This window comes from Triticum urartu, chromosome 7, assembly GCF_003073215.2.
Source record: "Triticum urartu cultivar G1812 chromosome 7, Tu2.1, whole genome shotgun sequence".
Classification (NCBI taxonomy): Eukaryota; Viridiplantae; Streptophyta; class Magnoliopsida; order Poales; family Poaceae; genus Triticum; species Triticum urartu.
In genome coordinates, this window is record NC_053028.1 from 157105605 (window position 1) to 157125456 (window position 19852).

A 19852-nucleotide genomic window follows, 5' to 3' on the forward strand; every position below is an offset into this window, starting at 1 on the left:
GACCAACAGTGATCCTAGTTCGGTTCCAAGGGCAAAAATGACATTTTACTCCATATCTCCTATAAAACCAAAACAGTAATAAAAATTTGGGGTCACTGCAAGTGAAGTGTCCAAGAAGTGATATTGCCTCACCCTTTATCTACCCACCGCGAACAGAAAAAAATGCATAAATCCAGGGAATGCCCAACACAAAGTACCAGGTTATTATAGTTTCCATCACAACATAACAGTAGATGAGCTCAGTGAATCCCATTCAGCATGGATGATAATGTAAAATCGAAATGTACCACATGAAACTTTGCATGGTCATGCGGTGGAAATTGTGGGGTTGAATGTAAATGCAACACAGAATGGTCTAGAGAATGGGTGTATACACTTACACGAGCAGAAACGTTTTTCCCAGATGACCCCATGACAAAATCATCAGGCTTGACGATGACTCTACTTAGTATGTAAGTGATCGTATGATTCAAAAATAAATAAGTTATATATGTATGACAAATGACAACCAGACTAAAGAAAAAAAGCTGGCAAAAGTCATCACTAATTAGCCAAATCCATACCTGAAATGAAGGATATGGTCCATTACAACCAATAAGAATGGCAAGTGCCTCTGAAAATTTGCATATATACAGCTGAATGATTAAACTACAGTCAAGTAGTTTACCAAAATTTGCATAGCAAAGCATAAACCATGCTCTTCCCCCATTTCCTTTGATCTACTTGAGTAATGCCCAAAAGCCTCAATTACACAGTCAACTATGCAGAAAGCAGGCCATCCACCGACAAGCTGAACCATCGGATAGCAGCTACAGTGCAATGAGAAACCAATTGTACTAATAATAAATGTCTATTTCCTTTCCACTCATCTCGTATACATGATCCCGTGCCTCGGTCAGAGCAACCTGTATTGACTCAAATAAATCGCCAACCTAACTTTAAATGTGCCACCATAAACAGAGAAACTGGTAAGGAAACTAACCTGTCCAAATTTCCCAAAGAAGTTGTTAGCGAGCATTAATGATGTGACTGCAAGATCCTCATTGGCCTTGAGTGCTTGTGCCAATGCAAATGCTCCATCATCCTGTCACACGTATAAAGGATGTTGAGCATAGTGAAGATATGCCAATAGCTGACACACTGAAAACTGTATTTCTTACTCTAATCTCATTAAATCCAAGGTCAAGTGATTTCAAGGATTCATTGATTATCTTCAAACTTCGCGCCAAGCAGATAGCACCCTTCAGGAATAGGAAAAGAGTCAAAAAGGATGGATCATATAGCACGTGCAAGTTTAACGAACATGTACCAACGATTACACATACATCATCTCCAAGTCCATTTGCCCGCAAATCCAATGTCGACAATGTTGTGTTATACTTCAAACAATCAGCAATGAACTCTGCACCTGACACACCTATCTGCAGGATACATAACTCGGCTGAAGAGGCAAGATTAAAGAATACTTAAATCTGCAGCCACGCTTCGATTAAGTTCTGAATTACCTGGCACCAACCAAGCTTAAGGGTTTGGAGTTTGCCGTTGAACTTGAGAACATCGCACAAAGCCTTTACCCCCTGTGGTCCAATTGGGTTATAACTCAACTCCAGCTACAGGTAACATTCTGAATCAGTGGAAGTGCCTTATTTCATGCAATAAAATGGTTTGGATGATATGTTTACTTACTGTTGTTAGCACTTCATTCTCCTTCAAAGTTTCAGCTATTGCAGTTACCCCTCTAGAGTGAATGTTATTACCACCCTGAAAAATAAAGGAATTCAGAGCTCTTGTGCTAATGACAAAAACTTCATGGGAACTAATAGTTTCTGAAGTACAACACAGAGCAACATGCAACCTTATTCTGAGATTATGTGGTAATATGACTTTTTTTAGGAATGTGTGGTAATATGACTTTTTTTAGGAATGTGTGGTAATAATGTAAAATTAAGTATTTGACATTCTTTGCGTCAATGGTAAAAAAAATACAAATAATACTCACAAAGTCCATTGTAGAAATTGTTTTGTTCTGTTTCAGAGCATCTGCCACCTTTTCAGCTCCCTGAAAAAAAAAACAAATCATGTTAACCTACATTAAAAGCCAGTTGAATTGCACATGTAATGCTATATATGGAACTCATGTGAGGTATCATGTATTTGTCATTATCTATTCAATGCAGTGAGAGTTAGAGTATTAGCTAATAAACAATGAATAAGCAACAAGACTACAGAACAATGACTTTGCTAGCTTCCAGCACTAGAACAATCATGTGAAAGAAAGTAACATACATAAAGCACAGGTTCAAACATAAACAAGTCCAGAGTTCCAAGCAATTACATCTCCAAAGTCCATGTCAAATAAAGTACCAATAATGATGTTCACAATTTCACATCAGTTCAGCCTAGGTGATATCACGCAGATGTACATCCACAGTGAAGTCATGGTGCCTTTATTACTTGCTACAGGAGACAGGCCATGTGAGGCGATGGGCTGGGCCACATTTTTCCAAGCCCAGTGTGCTGCCAAATGACTAAAGGGGTGTACGTCTTGAGATTTCATGGTACAGTACATTTTCTAGTTGACAATACCCAGAAGGAAAAAATGGGCATGTCATGGGTGGAGAATGTGGGCCTTGGGCCTACAGCGGGCACACCTGCTTGGAGAGACAACTCATGTGCCTATCAATTAGTTACAGAAAGGCTATCAACAAGTATACGGATAGATTAGATAGTTATCAGTTAGAGATTGAGTTTGCTATTTACAATCTGTACCCAACCGTGGATATAAAGCTAGGTCTTATATATTTCTAGGCAAACAATGAGAAATCAACTTTTCCTTCCTAAATTCATCAATCTCTCCTAAGCAAGCCTCTCAGTACACAACAGGGTAGTAGATTCACTATATGCCAGCTAACTCGACTCAGTTTTTTCAGTTCAAAAGGAGAGGAAGAACAACCATAGGAATATGTTAGGTCGACTGAGATCTAGCCACACCCTTTAAGTTTCTGAAAAGGATCACAGTTACATCAAAAAGGTATAGCTCCACATGTTCCAGAAAAAATGAAACTGACAGCCAAAAGTTCTAAAGCAGTCCTATTATATGTACACACCACAATACTTTTAACAAACAAGGGTAAACAGTAACAACAATACTACCTCGTCACCAACATCATCCATGTACAGGCTGAGCCACCGTAGAGACTTTGTCACTTTGATGAACTCAGCTACATAGAGAGAACCTTCTGATGTAATGTTGTTGTTACCAATATCCAAGACTGTTATCTTCCCTGTAACTCAGCCAAACAAGCAATGAATTATGAACTTTTGCAACCAATCAACCAAATACAAGCTAGTTAATGTGGATAGCCAAAAGAGACACCTTTGTGAGCAGATAATGCAGACATCAACACCCGTAATCCCTCGTTCCCAAATCCGTTACCATGTAAATGAAGTTCCTAACAAATTTAAGGTTAATCAACATGAGAGAAAATGGACAAACAATAAGAACTCACAGGAACAAAAACATACTTCACAATTCAACCTAACGTCCTAAAGATCTTTGGTCATATATGGTAGGAAAAGAGTTCTGTGGTTATCACCTCATAAAAAGTACCAGCATGACTTCAAATTCCAAAACAAATTAACATAGTGCCAGATACACAACAAGTTTCCAGATTGCTGAATCAAATTACTGCTATTGTATGTTATCTAACCTGGTTTTACATGCATATCTTTTGAAAATAAAACATGGGTATAACCATGATCACATGCATCCTTTCATTTTATATTATGTCTCTTTTCCAAGTTAGTTGTTTTTTGGATAAATCCAACCAACAGTGTTTAAACCTGAGAAAAACGAAAACAGATACATTGAAAAAGGAAGTAAACATGTAGGTGACCAAATTGCTCCACGCCATATCTGGACCCATCTAAAAATGTACTTTGCCCTTTAGTGAGCAAAATAAATATATGTCCGGACTTAATAGGCAGAATGCATGGTATCTGGTTTCCATGGAACATTGTAACTTAAAAAACAACCGATAAGCAAACAATGTGGAAGTACGTAATCGGATATATCGAGTAGTACCCTGAGAGATTTGTTCCCTACAACTCCTTTTGCTAGGCTGGATGCACCGAGAGGACCACCATAGTTGCCACTAGAATACATCGAATAGAGTGTACAATTAGTTAGTAAGATCGATTCAAACACAATGTCAACTGTCCACAGCTTGATATGCATATTCATTGTAGCATCACGGGTAAAGGCACTAGGTTTGTGAGCGACTAACTTGAGATACAAACTCCGTAGCGTATTATTCTCAAGAAGTGCATCTGCAATACTTGCAAAACCCTGTTCCGAGACAAAAAAACAAGGATGCTATCATAATTCTTCAAGCATGCAATCATATAGTAAGCCCTTTCTCCTTTTGTGATTCAAGTGAATGTATTTGCTTCAATAGATATTTATACATACACTGTATTCTACTGTATTGTTGCTAAGCTGTACAATACGTATTGTTTTGTTCTTTTTCAGCAGATCTGAAATTGCTTTTGCCCCCTGAAAAAAGAAATTGCATGTTATGTCACAAGAGGTACACACACACACACACACACACACACACACACACACACAGAGAGAGAGAGAGAGAGAGAGAGAGAGAGAGGAAACCTCATCTCCGATATTTGTACTGTTCAGGAAGAGCTTCTGAATACCTACGTTTTCAACCAATATATCTGAAAGACACTGTAAGCATTCATGAGTGTTACATTCAGTGGGAATTTATGCAAATATACTCAATTACTGTTCTGCATTTCTTAAAAAATTGCATGCCAAGGTCAGGTTTGCTGCTAATGAAATTAGACATAAATATTTGAAACTAACATGAGGTGAAAACCTCCTAATAGGGATGGATGCGAACAATCATAATGCAAATCAGATGACAGAATTATCATGCAACACTGGCCAGAAAGGAAAAACAAGTCATAGTAAGTAATTGCAAAGCCATTTACTCTACAATTTCAGAGCACAAAATCAGAACATAATACTCCCTCCATTCCTAAATATAAGTCTTTTTAGAGATTTCAACGCGGACTACATACGGAGTAAAACGAGTGAATCTACACTCTAAAATATGTCTATATACATCAGTATATAGTCCTTATTGTAATCTCTAAAAAGACTTATATTTAGGAATGGAGGGAGTATATGATTTGCATGGTATACAACAGACAAACTACAGAACAAAATGGAAGGCAGGGATGATAAATTGATAAGGTTGAGAAGACCTTGGCTCCTTCATCTCCAATGATATTTCCAGATAAATTGAGAGTCTTCAAAGCTGTGTTTATCTGGAGAATGCCATCGAAAGCTTCTATTCCCGCAGCTGTTATCGCATTACCCGAAAAGTCCACCTCTTCAGCACTCTGGGAACAAAGAAAACAACAAATGTTCACAAAGATATTAGGAAATCTGAAAGTGCCATGTCTGCTACATTACATATCTAACCTTGTTATAGGCTAAGATTCAATCACTACATTAGATATCTAACCTTGTTATAGGCTAAGCTTTCTGCTAGGAAGAATAGTCCCTCATCCCCGAATTGACGGCCTGCCAAACAACTGGGCTATTAAAGAGAAAGGCAATATAGCACACTAGTTGTCTTACAAGAGCTTTAGCTCGCATTTGCTAGCAAAATATTTTAACTTCAGTTCTTCGAAATACCTGCCATGTTAACGGTTTTCAGTGTCCGAAGTTCCTTATAAAACTTGTTTAGATTTTTCTTCGACTCCTTTTGGGCTTTAATGCTTGTAGATGTTGACAAATTGGAGCCGGCAGCAAAGGACCACGTGACCCCAGAAGACGTAGGTTCTCCAGAATTCTGATCCTTTCTCTTTAGGGGGAGGAAATTCTCAACCACCTTCCAAATGACTGTCCTCTGAAACAGAGAATTAGTAGCCGTTCCAGATACCAACTCTCAAAACAAGATGAACAACAACATGTGAGCAGATTATGAACTTTGCATCCTGTACAGCATACATCTGTAGTAAGGTCCCATTAAGATTAAGACTTTCATTTGGTACCAATGTGGAGGGCTAGTTCGAAGTTTGAATAAAAGGCTAGTTCGAAGTTTGAATAAAAGACAATCGGGCCAGGCACAATTGGAATGGCAACAAAAAGTGCTGCCGCAGCGATCAGGACGAAACCATTCAAGATCTTCTCTCTTTTGCCCCTCCGCTCGTCTCACATGGCAGATTATTTTTCTGGCCTTCAACCTATTTCCGCCAGCTAGTATCTTGAATATGTTTGGAAATTGGCTGCCTGGGGTAAATAGACAACTAAAGGCTCAGGTGGCGTGTGTGCCTTATGTTGGGCTATGTGGCATTGTCGTGATGATATTATTTGTAACAAAAAAAAACTTCCTGCAGGTTATTCATGTGGCCACACATAGGAACCGAATGTGGTGCTTACTACACCGTGTGGAGGCGTGGGATTCTCTAGTCTCAAAGAGCATCTCCAGCAGCTCCCCTATTCCAAAAAAAATATCACGTATAGGGGAAATTGACAACAAAAACACGCTCCAGCAGTTTCCCTAAACCCAATAAATTTTGACCACAATAGGGGAGCAATGTCCTGGTCCAGCAATAGCATTACTGATGCATCAGTTGTACTACCTCTGTCCGGGTTTATTAGTCACCATCGTATTTTGGGTCAAAGTTTGAACACATATTTGACTAGAAAAGTGTTAATGCATGTCACTAAAAATTATATTGTTGGATACGTATTTGAACGTAGTTTCCAATGATATTATTTTCACTACAGACAACTTATATTTCACTAGTTAAATTTATGGTCAAAATATGACCCAAAATACAAGGACTAGTAAACCCGGACGGAGATAGTATCATGCAATCATTCACGGTTGTGGTCTTTCTGAATCTGTCTGTCTTTCTTTTTTTGCTTGTATAAGCATCAAAGACTTTGCAATAAAGATGGTTGCCACATCAATCGCTGCATAGGTCAGGCCGTCAGGGGCATTCACTCCTTTTCGGGGGAAAATTGTAACTAGGAAATCACGCTATCAGCTGGTCAGTGGTCAACACTGTGCACATATTCTAAGGAACACTAAGCATCAAGAGTCAGAGTATTTCGTGGGAGATGTGCTCAGTAGGGAGCAGGGAGGAGGGCATCTACTCGTGATGATAAGATGACTGTTCAACTATGATAAGTTGGAAATTGGAAGAGAAAGCATAGAGAGGAAACAGTCAGGCTATACCAAAGCTCAGCGCGAGCAACGCCCCTGCCGGGACGATGTAGCGAGTGATGCCCCCCGCTCCAGCACCCAAGGGGCGGGCGACGGGCTCCCCTTGCTCCTCGCGGTAGGCTCTCCGGCGCGCGCCCCCGCGTCCGACCCCGGGAGGCTTGTCCTGGCTCTGAATTCCGTCGAACGCCTCGGACGCAGCGCGCGGCGCCACGCTCCACCGGCGGGCGCGCGGCGGCAGGGAGGGGAGGCGTCGAAACAGAAGCTTCGGGCCGAAGGAGGCGCAGCGTCGACGGGCGAAGGAGGAGGAGGAGGGCGCGACGAGGGAGGGCTTGAGGGGGCGGGCGGAGGAGAGGAGGAGGGAGGACTCCATTGGATGCGGATGGTGTCCGCCGGAGATGTGGACGGGGTTTTGGGAGGGGAGAGAGCTTTTCTTTCCGGGGCAGGAGAGGGTAAGGTTGTGGATTACGCCAGGTCAGGTTTCGAATTTTACCCGGTCTCGCCAGTGAACTGCGACATGATAGAGCGAGTAACTCCGTGTGCCGTCTCCTAAATTTAACTCTTCAAAATTTGAGAGTTTAAATTTCTGTGCACTTGGTGATTCGATTAGGATGTACTCCCTCCGTTCCATAATATAAAAACATTTTTAATACTAGTGTAGTGTTAAAAACGTTCTTATATTTTGAGACAGAGGAAGTATTTGGTTTGGGAACCAAGCATAATGAAATGTCATGGTTTCATTCCATTAGAATGGGTCGATTCCGTGTTCGTGTTTGGTATGCAAAAATTCGGCGAAACGAAATGGCTACAAATTTTTGTGTCTGGTTTGAGGGATGGAGTGAAATGGACTTGTTCATCTCACCTCTTTCTGTAAGAATGGTCAACTGAAATTCGCTTATAGATTTTTTTTATATAAACATTGAATTGAATTTCAGTCAAATAAAAAAGTTTGAATAAAGTGGTACAAGAACACCACTCCCCCTAGCTCTCGTGTCGCCCCTCTCATGCGACATGGGAGCGACCCAACCCTAGCCGCCACCACCATTTCTCCCCTTCCTTCCTCCCTCTCTACCGCCGCCCGAGGACGCCGTTAGCTATTACGCATCTACCGGTGAAGGTGGCGGCGAGGATTTGTTGCCTCGCGCTTGGCGTGGGGGCTCTGGAAGCCAGGGGTGGCGGCGTTGAATGGAGATGGTGGCAAACGGAGCTCGGGAAGACGATGTTTATGGACTTGGAGGTAGGGTAAACGGAGCACCAAGGGGCCCACAAGCTCACGTGGCGCACCGTAGGGGGGCGCCACCTGAGCTTGTGGTTTTGTGGTGGCCCCCTTCTAGTAGATCTTTTCGCCAATAGTTTTTTTATTAATTTCAAAATAATTCTTAGTAAATTTTCATCCAATTTTGAAAATTTTTATTTCTGCACAAAACAGCATTAAGATAGTTTTCTAAAAACAGCGTCAGTCCAGATTAGTTTCATTCAAATCATGCAAATTAGAGTCTAAAACAAGAGTAAAAGTGTTTGAAAAATTAGATACCTTGGAGACGTATCAACGTCTCATGGCCTAACAACAATTTATTTAGTTAAAAAGGCTGACCCGGTCAAAGGACTACTTAAGGTCCACTTGACTTGGTCAAAAGTTGGCAGGCCGACTGTCGGTGTCAAAACCGGCGGATCTCGGGTAGGAGGTCCCGAACTGTGCGTCTAGGCCGGATGATAACAGGAGGCAGGGGACACAATGTTTTACCCAGGTTCGGGCCCTCTTGATGGAGGTAAAACCCTACGTCCTGCTTGATTAATATTGATGATATGGGTAGTACAAGAGTAGATCTACCACGAGATCGGAGAGGCTAAACCCTAGAAGCTAGCCTATGGTATGATTGTATGTTGTGGTTGTTGTCCTACGGACTAAAACCCTTCGGTTTATATAGACACCGGAGAGGGTTAGGGTTACACAAGGTCGGTTACAAAGGAGGAGATATCAATATCCGTATTGCCTAGCTTGTCTTTCACGCCAAGTAGAGTCCCATCCGGACACGAGACGAAGTCTTCAATCTTGTATCTTCATAGTCTAACAGTCCGGCCAATGGAGATAGTCCGGCTGTCCGGAGACCCCCTAATCCAGGACTCCCTCGGTAGCCCCTGAACCAGGCTTCAATGACGATGAGTCCGGCGCACAGTATTGTCTTCGGCATTGCAATGCGGGTTCCTTCTCCGAATACATCACAGGAGAATTTGAATACGAGGATAGTGTCCGACCCTACAAAATAAGTTCCACATACCGCTGTAGAGAGAATAATATTTTCGCAAATCCAATTTGCTGACTTGTTTTGGCAGCATGACGTTATGTCATGGCCCGGCGATTATTCGAACCGTTTTTCTTCAACCAGCTCCACATATAACGCGAGGCGGTTTCTTGACACGTCTTGTCAAAGCAGAGGTCGTGTTCCCCCAATTACGGGATTCTCATTAATGCGGTCGTGGGTAACCCAACCGTGTCTAGGACTCGTAGATTATAGGCAAGTCCTAAACGGCTACGGAGAGGACGCTTGATATTCACCCTCTTTATAAAGGGACAAGGTTTTCGCTTTTTCCCTCTCGTGCTCAATCGAACCCTTCCCCCGCCTCGAGTTCTAACACCCAAAGCCCAGGTTAGGTGCTCCGGATCTTCAATCATGTCCGGATCCAGCCTTCAAGGCCGATGGATGCCCTCCTCCGTTACGGAAGAGGACATTAAGAAGTTGAGGGAGGCCAGATACCTGACCGCCGAGGTTTCGCATCAGCTGCCTGCTCGAGGGCAGGTCGTCCCTACTCCCAAACCCAACGAGAACGTCGTGTTCGTCTCCCACTTCCTCCGAGGCCTAGGCCACACTCTGGATTCCTTCGTCAGGGGTTTGATGTTCTATTACGGGCTAGATTTCCACGATCTAGCTCCAGACTCCTTTCTCCACATCTCGACATTTATTGTCGTGTGTGAGGCCTTCCTCCGCATTACCCCTCACTTCGGCCTGTGGCTCAAGACCTTTGAAGTGAAGCCGAAGATGATCGAGGGGCAACATGCAGCGTGCGGAGGTGCATCAATAGGCAAGATGGCAGGAGCTCCATGGCCGAAAGGTTCCTTTCCAGAGGTGTCCGAATTATGGCAACGGGAGTGGTTTTACGTCACGGCTCCCAGAAGTGCCAAGTGGGCGGCTGCCCCCGCTTTCCGCTCGGGCCCCCCACCACAACTGATGTCATGGATTAGCATAGGTCTGAGCTGGGGTCCAGCCAAGGACGTGCCTATACTGCAAAGCCACATTCGAGATCTCTTCGAGGGAGACTTTAATTTGGTTGTGGTAATACAAGTTATGCTGGTTCGTCAAGTCCAGCCTTGCAAACGCCGGCCCCTTCGCTTGTGGGAGTTCAACCCAGAGGGACCGCGTGCCATTCAAAGTTTTCTCGGCCTAACGCACGAGGAGATGTACAAGTCATTCTTCGGACCTCAAGTAGAGTGTCTGGATATTACCGAGGACGTGGGCCTGAGCAGTAACCGCGCCACCGAACAAGTAAGAAATCCTCTAGCCGAACACACTGTCTTTTATTCATCATGAAGTTATTTCTGAGAGTTCGCTTTTTGACCAGGACTGGCTAACAAAGGCGAAGATGATTCGATGTTTGGCCCCCCTCCCTGAGGGTTTGGAAAATCCGGTATTGGAAAAGATGCTCGAGGTCGCACCTTGCCCGGAGCCCTCGAAGGAAGATACGGGGGGGGGGAGGATAATACGGGCGGACGCGGGCCCCCATCGCTGCCAGTTCCAACCGAGGGAATGAGTGTATCCATGAAGGAGGATAACCGGGGGAGGAAAAGGACTGCTTCCGAGGATCCGGAAGCCGAAGCCTCCAAACGGGAGAAGAAGTCTCCCACAGAGGGTCCTGCCTCGGGGGGTGCTTTTGCCGCACAAAGTCCGCGGGGGGATCAGCCCTCCAACGAGTCGTAAGTGATCCAAAATACTTTAATAGTAAAGGTATGCTATCTTTTTCTGAGAAAATAACCCCCGCATATATCTTGCAGTTCGGGCCTTAGCCCCTCTCAGCTGAGCTCGTCTTCGGGGGATCTTCTTCCAGAGATGATGGAGAGCGAAACGCCTCCCCCGGACTCCTCCGCTCAAGAAGTGGGCGACCCCGAAGTGTCGTCACGGAGGGCCTCTCCGGATCCGGTGAGGCCAGAAGATAATCCCAGACCCCCGAAGTCCCCAGCGTCCGGCTCCTGAAGAGAGCAAACAAAATAGTCTGGCACCGTCTGGTATGCGGTCGGACGTTCTGAGGGAGCTGGTGGGGCGAGCGGCCATCTCAGAAGAACACCGTACGCTGATGGGTACGGTGATGGAGAGAATTTCGTCCGCCGAAAGCGGATTACATGAAGCCTTTATGAGTCTACTGACAGGTTTTGAGGTACATGAGATAATATGTGATAGTACTGCACATGTTAGGTGTGCCCTGTGTAGATAGTAGCCCCTGAGACTCTGGTTGTCGTCGAGAATGGCGGCGAACAGAGGATCGTAGTCCCAGGCAATAACCAGACTGCCCCTATGTGCAGGTGGTGGAAGCTCCGGTGGCTAGCCGGACTAGTGAGTTTGCCGAATTAAAACGGCAACTGGATGCGACAGACGCCGACATCGAGCTTGTTAACAAGAGGCTTGACGAGGCACAGGGTAAGTGTTATTATTTGGTGAACGCCACATAGTAAGAGCAGCATGATGCCAGTATCTTTAATATGTTGTGACTGCATATGGTGCTGCCACCGTGGAAACCTTGCGGGCAGACCTTGCCCGAGCCAAGGAACAAACGAGGATTAGTAATGCGGCTGCTTTGAAGGCGGCCGAAGAGTTGAAAGCCGAGAAGGCCGCACATTGCGAGAGCCAAGAGAAGATGGCCAAGATGGCTGTATTATTAAAAGACACTGCCGACCGTTGCCGTGTCCTTGAAAAAGAAAACCGAGCGAAGACAACAGACCTTGAGAAGGCCACGATGACGGACAAAGACACCCGTTCTGCTATGAGAGTGAAGAAGGAGGAGTTGCGGGAAGCCGGGGATATTGCGGCTGGGAAGCCTTTCATGTTACAGAGGAAGTTCGGAGATCCACGGTATGCCCCTCTGGATCGGCTGTGGAGTTCGGCAGATGCGTATATGGATTTGGCAGCGAGCGCTGCCGATGCGGCCAAGTACTTCCAAGGTCAAACAGATCGTGAAGTGGACAAGCTGTTCTGGTCGTAATTCAATGTTCCAGAGCGTCCGCTTTCATTGACTGACCAGCTAGCCGAATGGGCCGAACTGAATAGGTTGTCCGGACTCGCCATGAGGTCTGTTGTGGATCAGCTATGGCCGGAAAAGCCAAAGCCGAACAACTATTTCAGCTTAGTGCAGCAGTTCCTTAGTGTGGTGCCGTGCATTAATGCGATGAAGAGGTCGGCGTGCATAGAAGGCTCGCGGATGGCCCTTGCCCGTGTTAAAGCATACTGGGCGGAGATGGACGCTACCACTGTTGCGGCGCAGGGTTCGGCCATAGGCCGAGTGGCTGCCGCGCACTATTTCGAGGAGGTTCTCGAGGGTGCTCGTTTGATAGAGGCCCAGTGCTCGAAGAATATTATGTTTGAGTGATATGTATTCTCATTGTAAACACAATGCTTTTATGAAATTTTATAAGGCTATGTTTATACTTTTGCCTGAAAGTAATATGATGCCTCATGTGCGGCCGTTTATGTATACATGTGTATAACCTGAAAGATTGCAGGTGTCGGCTTCAACCCCCATGCATATAATGCGGAGGTGCTCGCGAAAAACGCGTGTTCACACTTAACCCAACGTCTTGGTCCTATTAAGGAGGTGATAGCGTAGCGAACGAGGCAACCAGACTATAATGCTTTAACACTTTCACTTAGCCATAGGAGTTTGACAGTGGGGCTACTAGATAGCCCCTAGTGGCTCCGCACTCTCCCGATCTCGGGGTGCGTACATGCCTGGCCGGAAAACGGCCCTTCGTTAAGGCGGAGGAATTCTAACATTCCGATAGGTCATCGAGTGGTTGACTAGTCTCACGCTATATCATGACAGTCAGTTTTCGGCTTTCTCTACTGAGGTGCTCGTCCGGATGAACTAGGGCACAATCGCAGTAGTTCTCCTAGTGCTACCTTAGCCGATAAAGCGGAACGTAAGGCACCAAAACACAGGAGCCGGGCAAACCCAACATTTGACCAAAGATAATGATTCGGAGCTGATGCATATAAGGCCAAACTCGCGACGCCGAACACTCCCTAAGGTATTCGGTCTTTATGGTATAAACCGGGCCTAAATAGTGCCCTTTGTAAGAAGCCCCTTGTGTCCAGGTACGTGCATTGTTCTGACGTGGCCACATGCCAAGACGTCAGCATCCTTCTCAATTGTGCTAAGAATTCGGTGGATGTGTATCAACAAGAGACAGTAAAAAAGGTTTACACAGGGTCTTAATCTAAAAAGAATCCTTGGAACGGGTCCCTGCTGCACGTCTGCGCCTGTGTCTCCGTTGTGCTGTATCCTGGACGGGTGTAGCACGATGGTCATCTGTAAAAGAGAGGATTTTAGGTGAAAAAGTTGTCGGGCAAAGAGATAGTTTTTAAAGAAGCCATGTATAATTCAAGATGAGTAAAAATTGCCACTTGTCTGCGTGCATTGAGCCCCTTGTAATTGTAATAGGGGTGTGACCGGTATGAATTACATATAGCTGCGCCGGACTCGTCTAACCGTGTCTGTGGTCTTTACGACCTGTTAAATGCTTTAGTTGGTGAAGCCGTTTTTAGTGTGTGGCTGCCAAGGCAGCCGCACTCTCTTCGGCGCGCAAAGATCGCTTAATACTTCCGTTCACTGTAATGATGCTGCGTAGACCGGGCATCTTGAGCGCCAGGGAAGCGTAATATGGTATTGCATTAAAGCGAGCAAAAGCTTCACGTCCAAGTAGTTCTTGATAGCCACTTTGGAACGGAGCGATGTGGAAGGTTAAATGTTTGCTACGGAAGTTATCGGGGAAGCCGAATATAACCTTTAGTAGCAGGGAGCCCGTGCAATGAGCCCCTGGGCCTGGCATTACTCCTTTAAAGGTAGTATTGCTATGGCAAATTTTCGCTGGGTCTATCCCCATTTCGCGGATTGTATCCTGGTATATCAGGTTTAGATTGCTGCCACCGTCCATCAGGACTCATGTGAAGTGGTATCCGTCAATTTTTGGGTCTAATACCAGGGCAGCCCATCCTGCACGCTGGATACTTGCTGAGTAATCGCGATGGTCGAAAGTGATCGGTTGAGACGACCAGTGGCAGGACTCCGCGGTGATAGGCCCTTGGGCATATTTTTCTGGGAGTGCCGTTTTGTTTCTTCCCTTGATCACGTGTAACATGTTTACTATTTTGACTTCTGGTGGAAATTTCTTTTGTTCCCCAGTGTCTTGCTTGAGAGGCTCATCCTCGTCTTCGCTTGGTGTATCCTCCCCCTTGTGTACGGCGTTGAGCTTGCCGGACTGCTTGAAGACCCAACATTCTCTGTGGGTATGATTAGCGGGTTTACCAGGGGTGCTATGGATCTGACATATTTGGTCCAGAATTTTGTTTAGGCTGGACAGTTCGTCTCTGGCGCCTTTAGAGGGCGGCTTTTGCTGACCTGGCCGAGAGCTTTTGAATTCAGCGTTTGCTACCGTGCTCTTCGTGTTGTCTTCTTTATTCCGACGTTTGTTATTGCTGTTGCACCGTGATTTCCCATTTCCATCTCTAACTCCGGATGTACTGGGGTCGCTGGTGCTGCATCTGGCTAGCCAGCTATCCTCACCCGCGCAAAAGCGGGTCATGAGGCTTGTTAATGCTGCCATTGTTCTCAGCTTTTCTTGGCCGAGGTGTCTGGCAAGCCATTCGTCACGGACGCTATGCTTAAAAGCTGCCAAGGCTTCGGCGTCAGGACAGTCAACAATTTGGTTCTTTTTAGTAAGAAACCTGTTCCAAAGCTTTCGGGCTGACTCTCCGGGCTGTTGAGTTATATGACTCAAATCATCCGCGTCCGAGGTCGGACATAAGTCCCTTGAAAATTTGCCCAAAAGGCGTCTTCGAGCTCTTCCCAACTTCCAATGGAGCTTTCGGGGAGGCTCTTAAGCCAGTGCCGAGCTGGCCCTTTGAGTTTGAGGGGTAAATACTTAATGGCGTGGAGATCATCTCCCCGAGCCATGTGGATATGGAGGATATAGTCCTCAATCCAGACCCCAGGGTCTGTTGTTCCATCGTATGCCTCTATGTTTACGGGTTTGAATCCCTCTGGAAATTAATGGTCCAGCACCTCATCGGTGAAACATAGGGGGTGTGCGGCACCCCTATATCTGGGTGTACCACGTTGTTCGGATGTTTGTCGTGTTGCATCGTATGCTGGAGCACGCTTGCGTGGTCCATAGATGGATCTGGTTTCGCCCTCCTTTTGATGCGAGCCCTCGCGTAGACCGCGTATTGGCTTATGTGCGGCGTTGCTTGTCGCTTTATGTTGGCCGTGAGGTCGTCTATCCGGCCAGATGGCTATTTTAATTTTTGGTTGTGGGGGGTCTGAGGCCTCCTCATCGAATTCAGGTAGCAACTTCCGCTTTGGGTAGCTCTTGGTGGGGCGATTGCCGCCGTACTTTGCTGGTGTGTTGAGTACTTTACTCCATCTGATTTGGAGTGTGTCTTGCGCAGCCTTGAGCCTTTGCTTCTACTTTTTCAGACTCCTCGCGGTGGCAACAAGCCTTTGGCGGGCATTCTGCTGCTCCGGGTGCTTGTCCGGCGTTATGTCGTCCGGACTATCATCTTTGACAGAATTGGTTTGTTCGGTTTGATTCTCCGTATTGCCGTGGTCCGGCGGTGGTTCGCCCTGCTCCAACACTGGGTCTGTATGATCGTTATTTCTGCCGAGGCGGGATTTGGGGCGGCGCTTGCGCCGCCGCTTTGACTGCTTCTCGAGGGAACAAGCCTTTGTTGCGTCCTTCCGTTCCTCGTCGTTGTCTTCTTTTGGTGTGTCCACCATGTATACGTCATATGAGGAGGTGGACGTCCAGCGCCCTGTGGGCGGTGGTTCCTCTTCGCCTCCCGCATCGTCGTCCATACCGTCGATGTATTCAGAGTCGAAGTCGAGCATGTCGGTTGAGTCATCGACCGTGGCTATTAAGTGGGTGGTGGGTGGGCGTCGAATTTCTTTGTCGTCCGCATCCCAATCCCGTTGGCCATAATCCGGCTAGGGCTCTCCTGACAAAGAGAGAGACCTTAGTGAATTCAGAATGTCGCCGAAGGGCGAGTGCTGAAAGATATCCGCGATGGTGAATTCCATGATCGGCGCCCAATCGGATTCGATTGGCAGGGGCGCGGGCGGTTCGGAGTCAGAAAAAGAGTCCGGCACCTTGGGGTCATGGGCTGCGCAGAGGATTAGGCTGGTGTTCGGCTCGATCACCGTTGAGACTGCAGCCCCTGAGGAGGTGTCTAACCACCCGTTCTCGATTGGCGCAGTTGGCTCTGAGCTAAGGGTCGGAGCTGATGCGGGCACGGCCTCTGGGGTACTGTTCGGCGGCAGAGCTAGGTCATACCCATCATGACAGTGCGGCGCGCCCGGCTGTGTCTCGAATCCGTCGAAGATCAAGTCTCCGCGGATGTCGGCCGTGTAGTTCAAACTTCCAAATCTGACCTGACGGTCAGGGGCGTAGCTTTCAATCTGCTCCAGATGGCCAAGCGAATTAGCCCGCAGTGCAAAGCCGCCGAATACGAAGATCTGTCCGGGGAGAAAAGTCTCACCTGGACCGCATCGCTATCGATGATAGTAGGAGCCATCAAGCCTAACGGCGACGACACAGAGGAACTCTCAATGAAAGCACCAATGTCGGTGTCAAAACCGGCGGATCTCGGGTAGGGGGTCCCAAACTATGCGTCTAGGCCGGATGGTAACAGGAGGCAGGGGACACAATGTTTTACCCAGGTTCGGACCCTCTTGATGGAGGTAAAACCCTACGTCCTGCTTCATTAATATTGATGATATGGGTAGTACAAGAGTAGATCTACCACGAGATCGGAGAGGCTAAACCCTAGAAGTTAGCCTATGGTATGATTGTATGTTGTGGTTGTTGTCCTACGGACTAAAACCCTTCGGTTTATATAGACACCGGAGAGGGTTAGGGTTACACAAGGTCGGTTACAAAGGAGGAGATATTGTCGGTGTACAGAAAGAGGGGTACACTTTTTTGTACCCCTATAACTGTGCACGGGCAGTTTGAGCCACGGGCGCCACCACACCAAGCAAGGCAAGGGAGGTGAGCCAGGGAAAGACCGAAGCTCAAGGGAACTAGGACGACGCCAAGGCCAAGACCACGAAGAGCAAAAGGGACGAAGCGGACTCCCCCGGCAAGATCCTTGCCGGGAGATAGCTTTGGCAACCCCGGCAAGACCCTTGCCGCGGCAACTCGCCCCACGCCTACGGAGCAAATCACCCTTGAGTCCACTACCCCCATGGGGCAAGGATTCGGGAGACATCCCCGTGGTGGCATGCAGATCTTTGTGAAGACATTCAAGATCAGATACGTACAATAGAAGATGACGACTATCGGTGTCAAAACCGGCGGATCTCGGGTAGGGGGTCCCGAACTGTGCGTCTAGGCCGGATGGTAACAGGAGGCAAGGGACATGAAATTTTACCCAGGTTCGGGCCCTCTCGATGGAGGTAAAACCCTACGTCCTGCTTGATTAATATCGATAATATGGGTAGTACAAGAGTAGATCTACCACGAGATCAGAGAGGCTAAACCCTAGAAGCTAGCCTATGGTATGATTGTTGTTCTGTATGTTGTCCTATGGACTAAAACCCTCCGGTTTATATAGACACTGGAGAGGGTTAGGGTTACACAAAGTCGGTTACAATGGTATTAGATCTACATATCCGTATCGCCAAGCTTGCCTTCCACGCCAAGGAAAGTCCCTTCCGGACACGGGACGAAGTCTTCAATCTTGTATCTCTATAGTCCAGGAGTCCGGCTGAAGGTATAGTCTGGCTATCCAAACACCCCCTAATCCAGGACTCCCTCAGTAGCCCCTGAACCAGGCTTCAATGACGACGAGTCCGGCGCGCAGATTTTCTTCGGCATTGCAAGGCGGGTTCCTCCTCCAAGTACTTCATAGAAGATCTTGAACACAAAGATAGTGTCCGGCTCTGCACAATAGTTTCCACATATTGCCATAGAGAGAATAATGTTTACACAAATCTAATCTGCTGACGTATTCCGTAGTGTGACACACCACAGCCAAGCCTTCATCCGAGTCGTTTCATTATCCCACCTCAGCGCATCATGCGAGGCGGTTTCCTTGGCACGTCTTGTTAAAGCAGAGATCGTGTCCCCTTATTCCGGGATTCTCATCAATACGGGCGTGGGTAACCCAACCGCGCCATTGATTACGGCGCTTGGAGATAAGCGAGTTTTACCAGGCTGGTGGGGACACGTAGTTGCGTCCACCCATATAAGAGGATAAGGATCCACCTTTTCACCTACGCCTTCTTCCTCCCTTGCTTATCCATTCTCGCGCACTCAAGCTCCAGCGCCCAAGTCCGCACTCCCCACCTCAACCTTCTCCAGCCATGTCCGGAGCGGGAGGCAAGTGGATGGTCTCCTCCGTCACGGAGGGACACATCAAAAAACTGAGGAAGGTCGGATACTTGTCTAATGACATCACGTACCGGCTTCCCGAAAAGGGGCAGCTCATCCCCACCCCTAGGCCCCATGAGAGGGTGGTGTTCCTCCCCCATTTCCTTCACGGACTGGGCTTCCCTCTTCACCCTTTTGTCCGGGGGCTCATGTTCTACTACGGCCTGGATTTCCACGATCTGGCCCCGAACTTTGTCCTCAACATCTCGGCGTTTATCATCGTGTGCGAGGCTTTCCTCCGCATCCTCCCCCACTTCGGCCTATGGCTCAAGACTTTCAATGTCAAGCCGAAGGTGGTGCGCGGCAACCAGGCGGAGTGCGGAGGCGCCATGTGGGCAAGATGCCCAACGTCTTATGGCTCGAGGGCTCCTTTGTGGAGACCCTGAAGGGGTGGCAATCGGGGTGGTTTTACATCACCGAGCCGCGCGACCCCGAATGGGTCGCAGCCCCCGAGTTTCGATCCGGACCCCTACGCGGCTCACCTCCTGGAAGGAGACGGGCCTGTCGTGGGGTAAAAAAGGAGAGCTGACCGGACTCCAAACATGCGTCCAAACCCTGCTGGACAAGAAGCTCAAACTTTTCAACGTAGTCCAGGTTATGCTCATCCGCCTGATCCTCCCGTGTCAACAACGGGCTTTCAACCTATGGGAGTTCGACCCGGCGCGACACCGAACTCTGAGCAGGCTCTTCGACATGACGTACGAAGATGCCTGGAAGGTGCTTTTGAAGGGCGCCGAGGCCCCCGCATCCGCTACCGAGGATCGCGGATTCAGTACACAGCGTCACGCTCATGCGGTAAGCTGTTTTTTCCTTTTACAGGGTATCAGTTTTTCATAGTTTGACTCCATGCGGGATCTAAGCTCCCTTACCTTTGACAGGATTGGCAGGAGACGTCCGAACAGAT

The 19852-nt window shown here is 47.2% G+C and overlaps 1 protein-coding gene across 3 annotated transcripts; it reads right to left on the reverse strand.

Moving 5' to 3' along the window:
* Positions 1-514: 514 nt before the first annotated feature.
* On the reverse strand, positions 515-7727 carry LOC125519847 (NLR family CARD domain-containing protein 3). 3 transcript variants are annotated; one of them, XR_007288333.1, is made up of 18 exons: positions 7272-7727; positions 5720-5926; positions 5547-5605; positions 5284-5421; positions 4667-4741; positions 4472-4555; positions 4287-4348; positions 4085-4154; positions 3377-3452; positions 3154-3284; positions 2000-2059; positions 1687-1761; positions 1506-1610; positions 1326-1421; positions 1161-1241; positions 983-1084; positions 668-905; positions 515-563 (listed from the first exon to the last, which is right to left on the reverse strand). XR_007288333.1 is itself a non-coding variant. In XM_048684624.1 (17 exons), the coding sequence occupies exons 1-17, from the start codon at positions 7627-7629 to the stop codon at positions 837-839; spliced, it is 1848 nt and encodes a 615-aa protein (XP_048540581.1). In that variant the 5' UTR covers positions 7630-7727; the 3' UTR covers positions 515-836. The 3 variants fall into 3 exon arrangements, 2 of the variants coding, with proteins under 2 accessions (XP_048540581.1, XP_048540582.1); XM_048684624.1 differs by having other exon boundaries at positions 515-905; XM_048684625.1 differs by having other exon boundaries at positions 515-905; positions 5720-5933; positions 7272-7447.
* Positions 7728-19852: the final 12125 nt, after the last annotated feature.

Bases quoted from the DNA above. Each gene is read 5' to 3' on its own strand.
- LOC125519847 (XM_048684624.1), bottom strand. From the start codon at position 7,629: ATGGAGTCCTCCCTCCTCCTCTCCTCCGCCCGCCCCCTCAAGCCCTCC. The intron at 2,060-3,153 runs GTAGTATTGTTG...TTTTTTTTTCAG, and splicing joins TGGATGATGTTGGTGACGAG to GGAGCTGAAAAGGTGGCAGA. The intron at 1,422-1,505 runs GTAATTCAGAAC...TGTATCCTGCAG, and splicing joins TTAAGCTTGGTTGGTGCCAG to ATAGGTGTGTCAGGTGCAGA.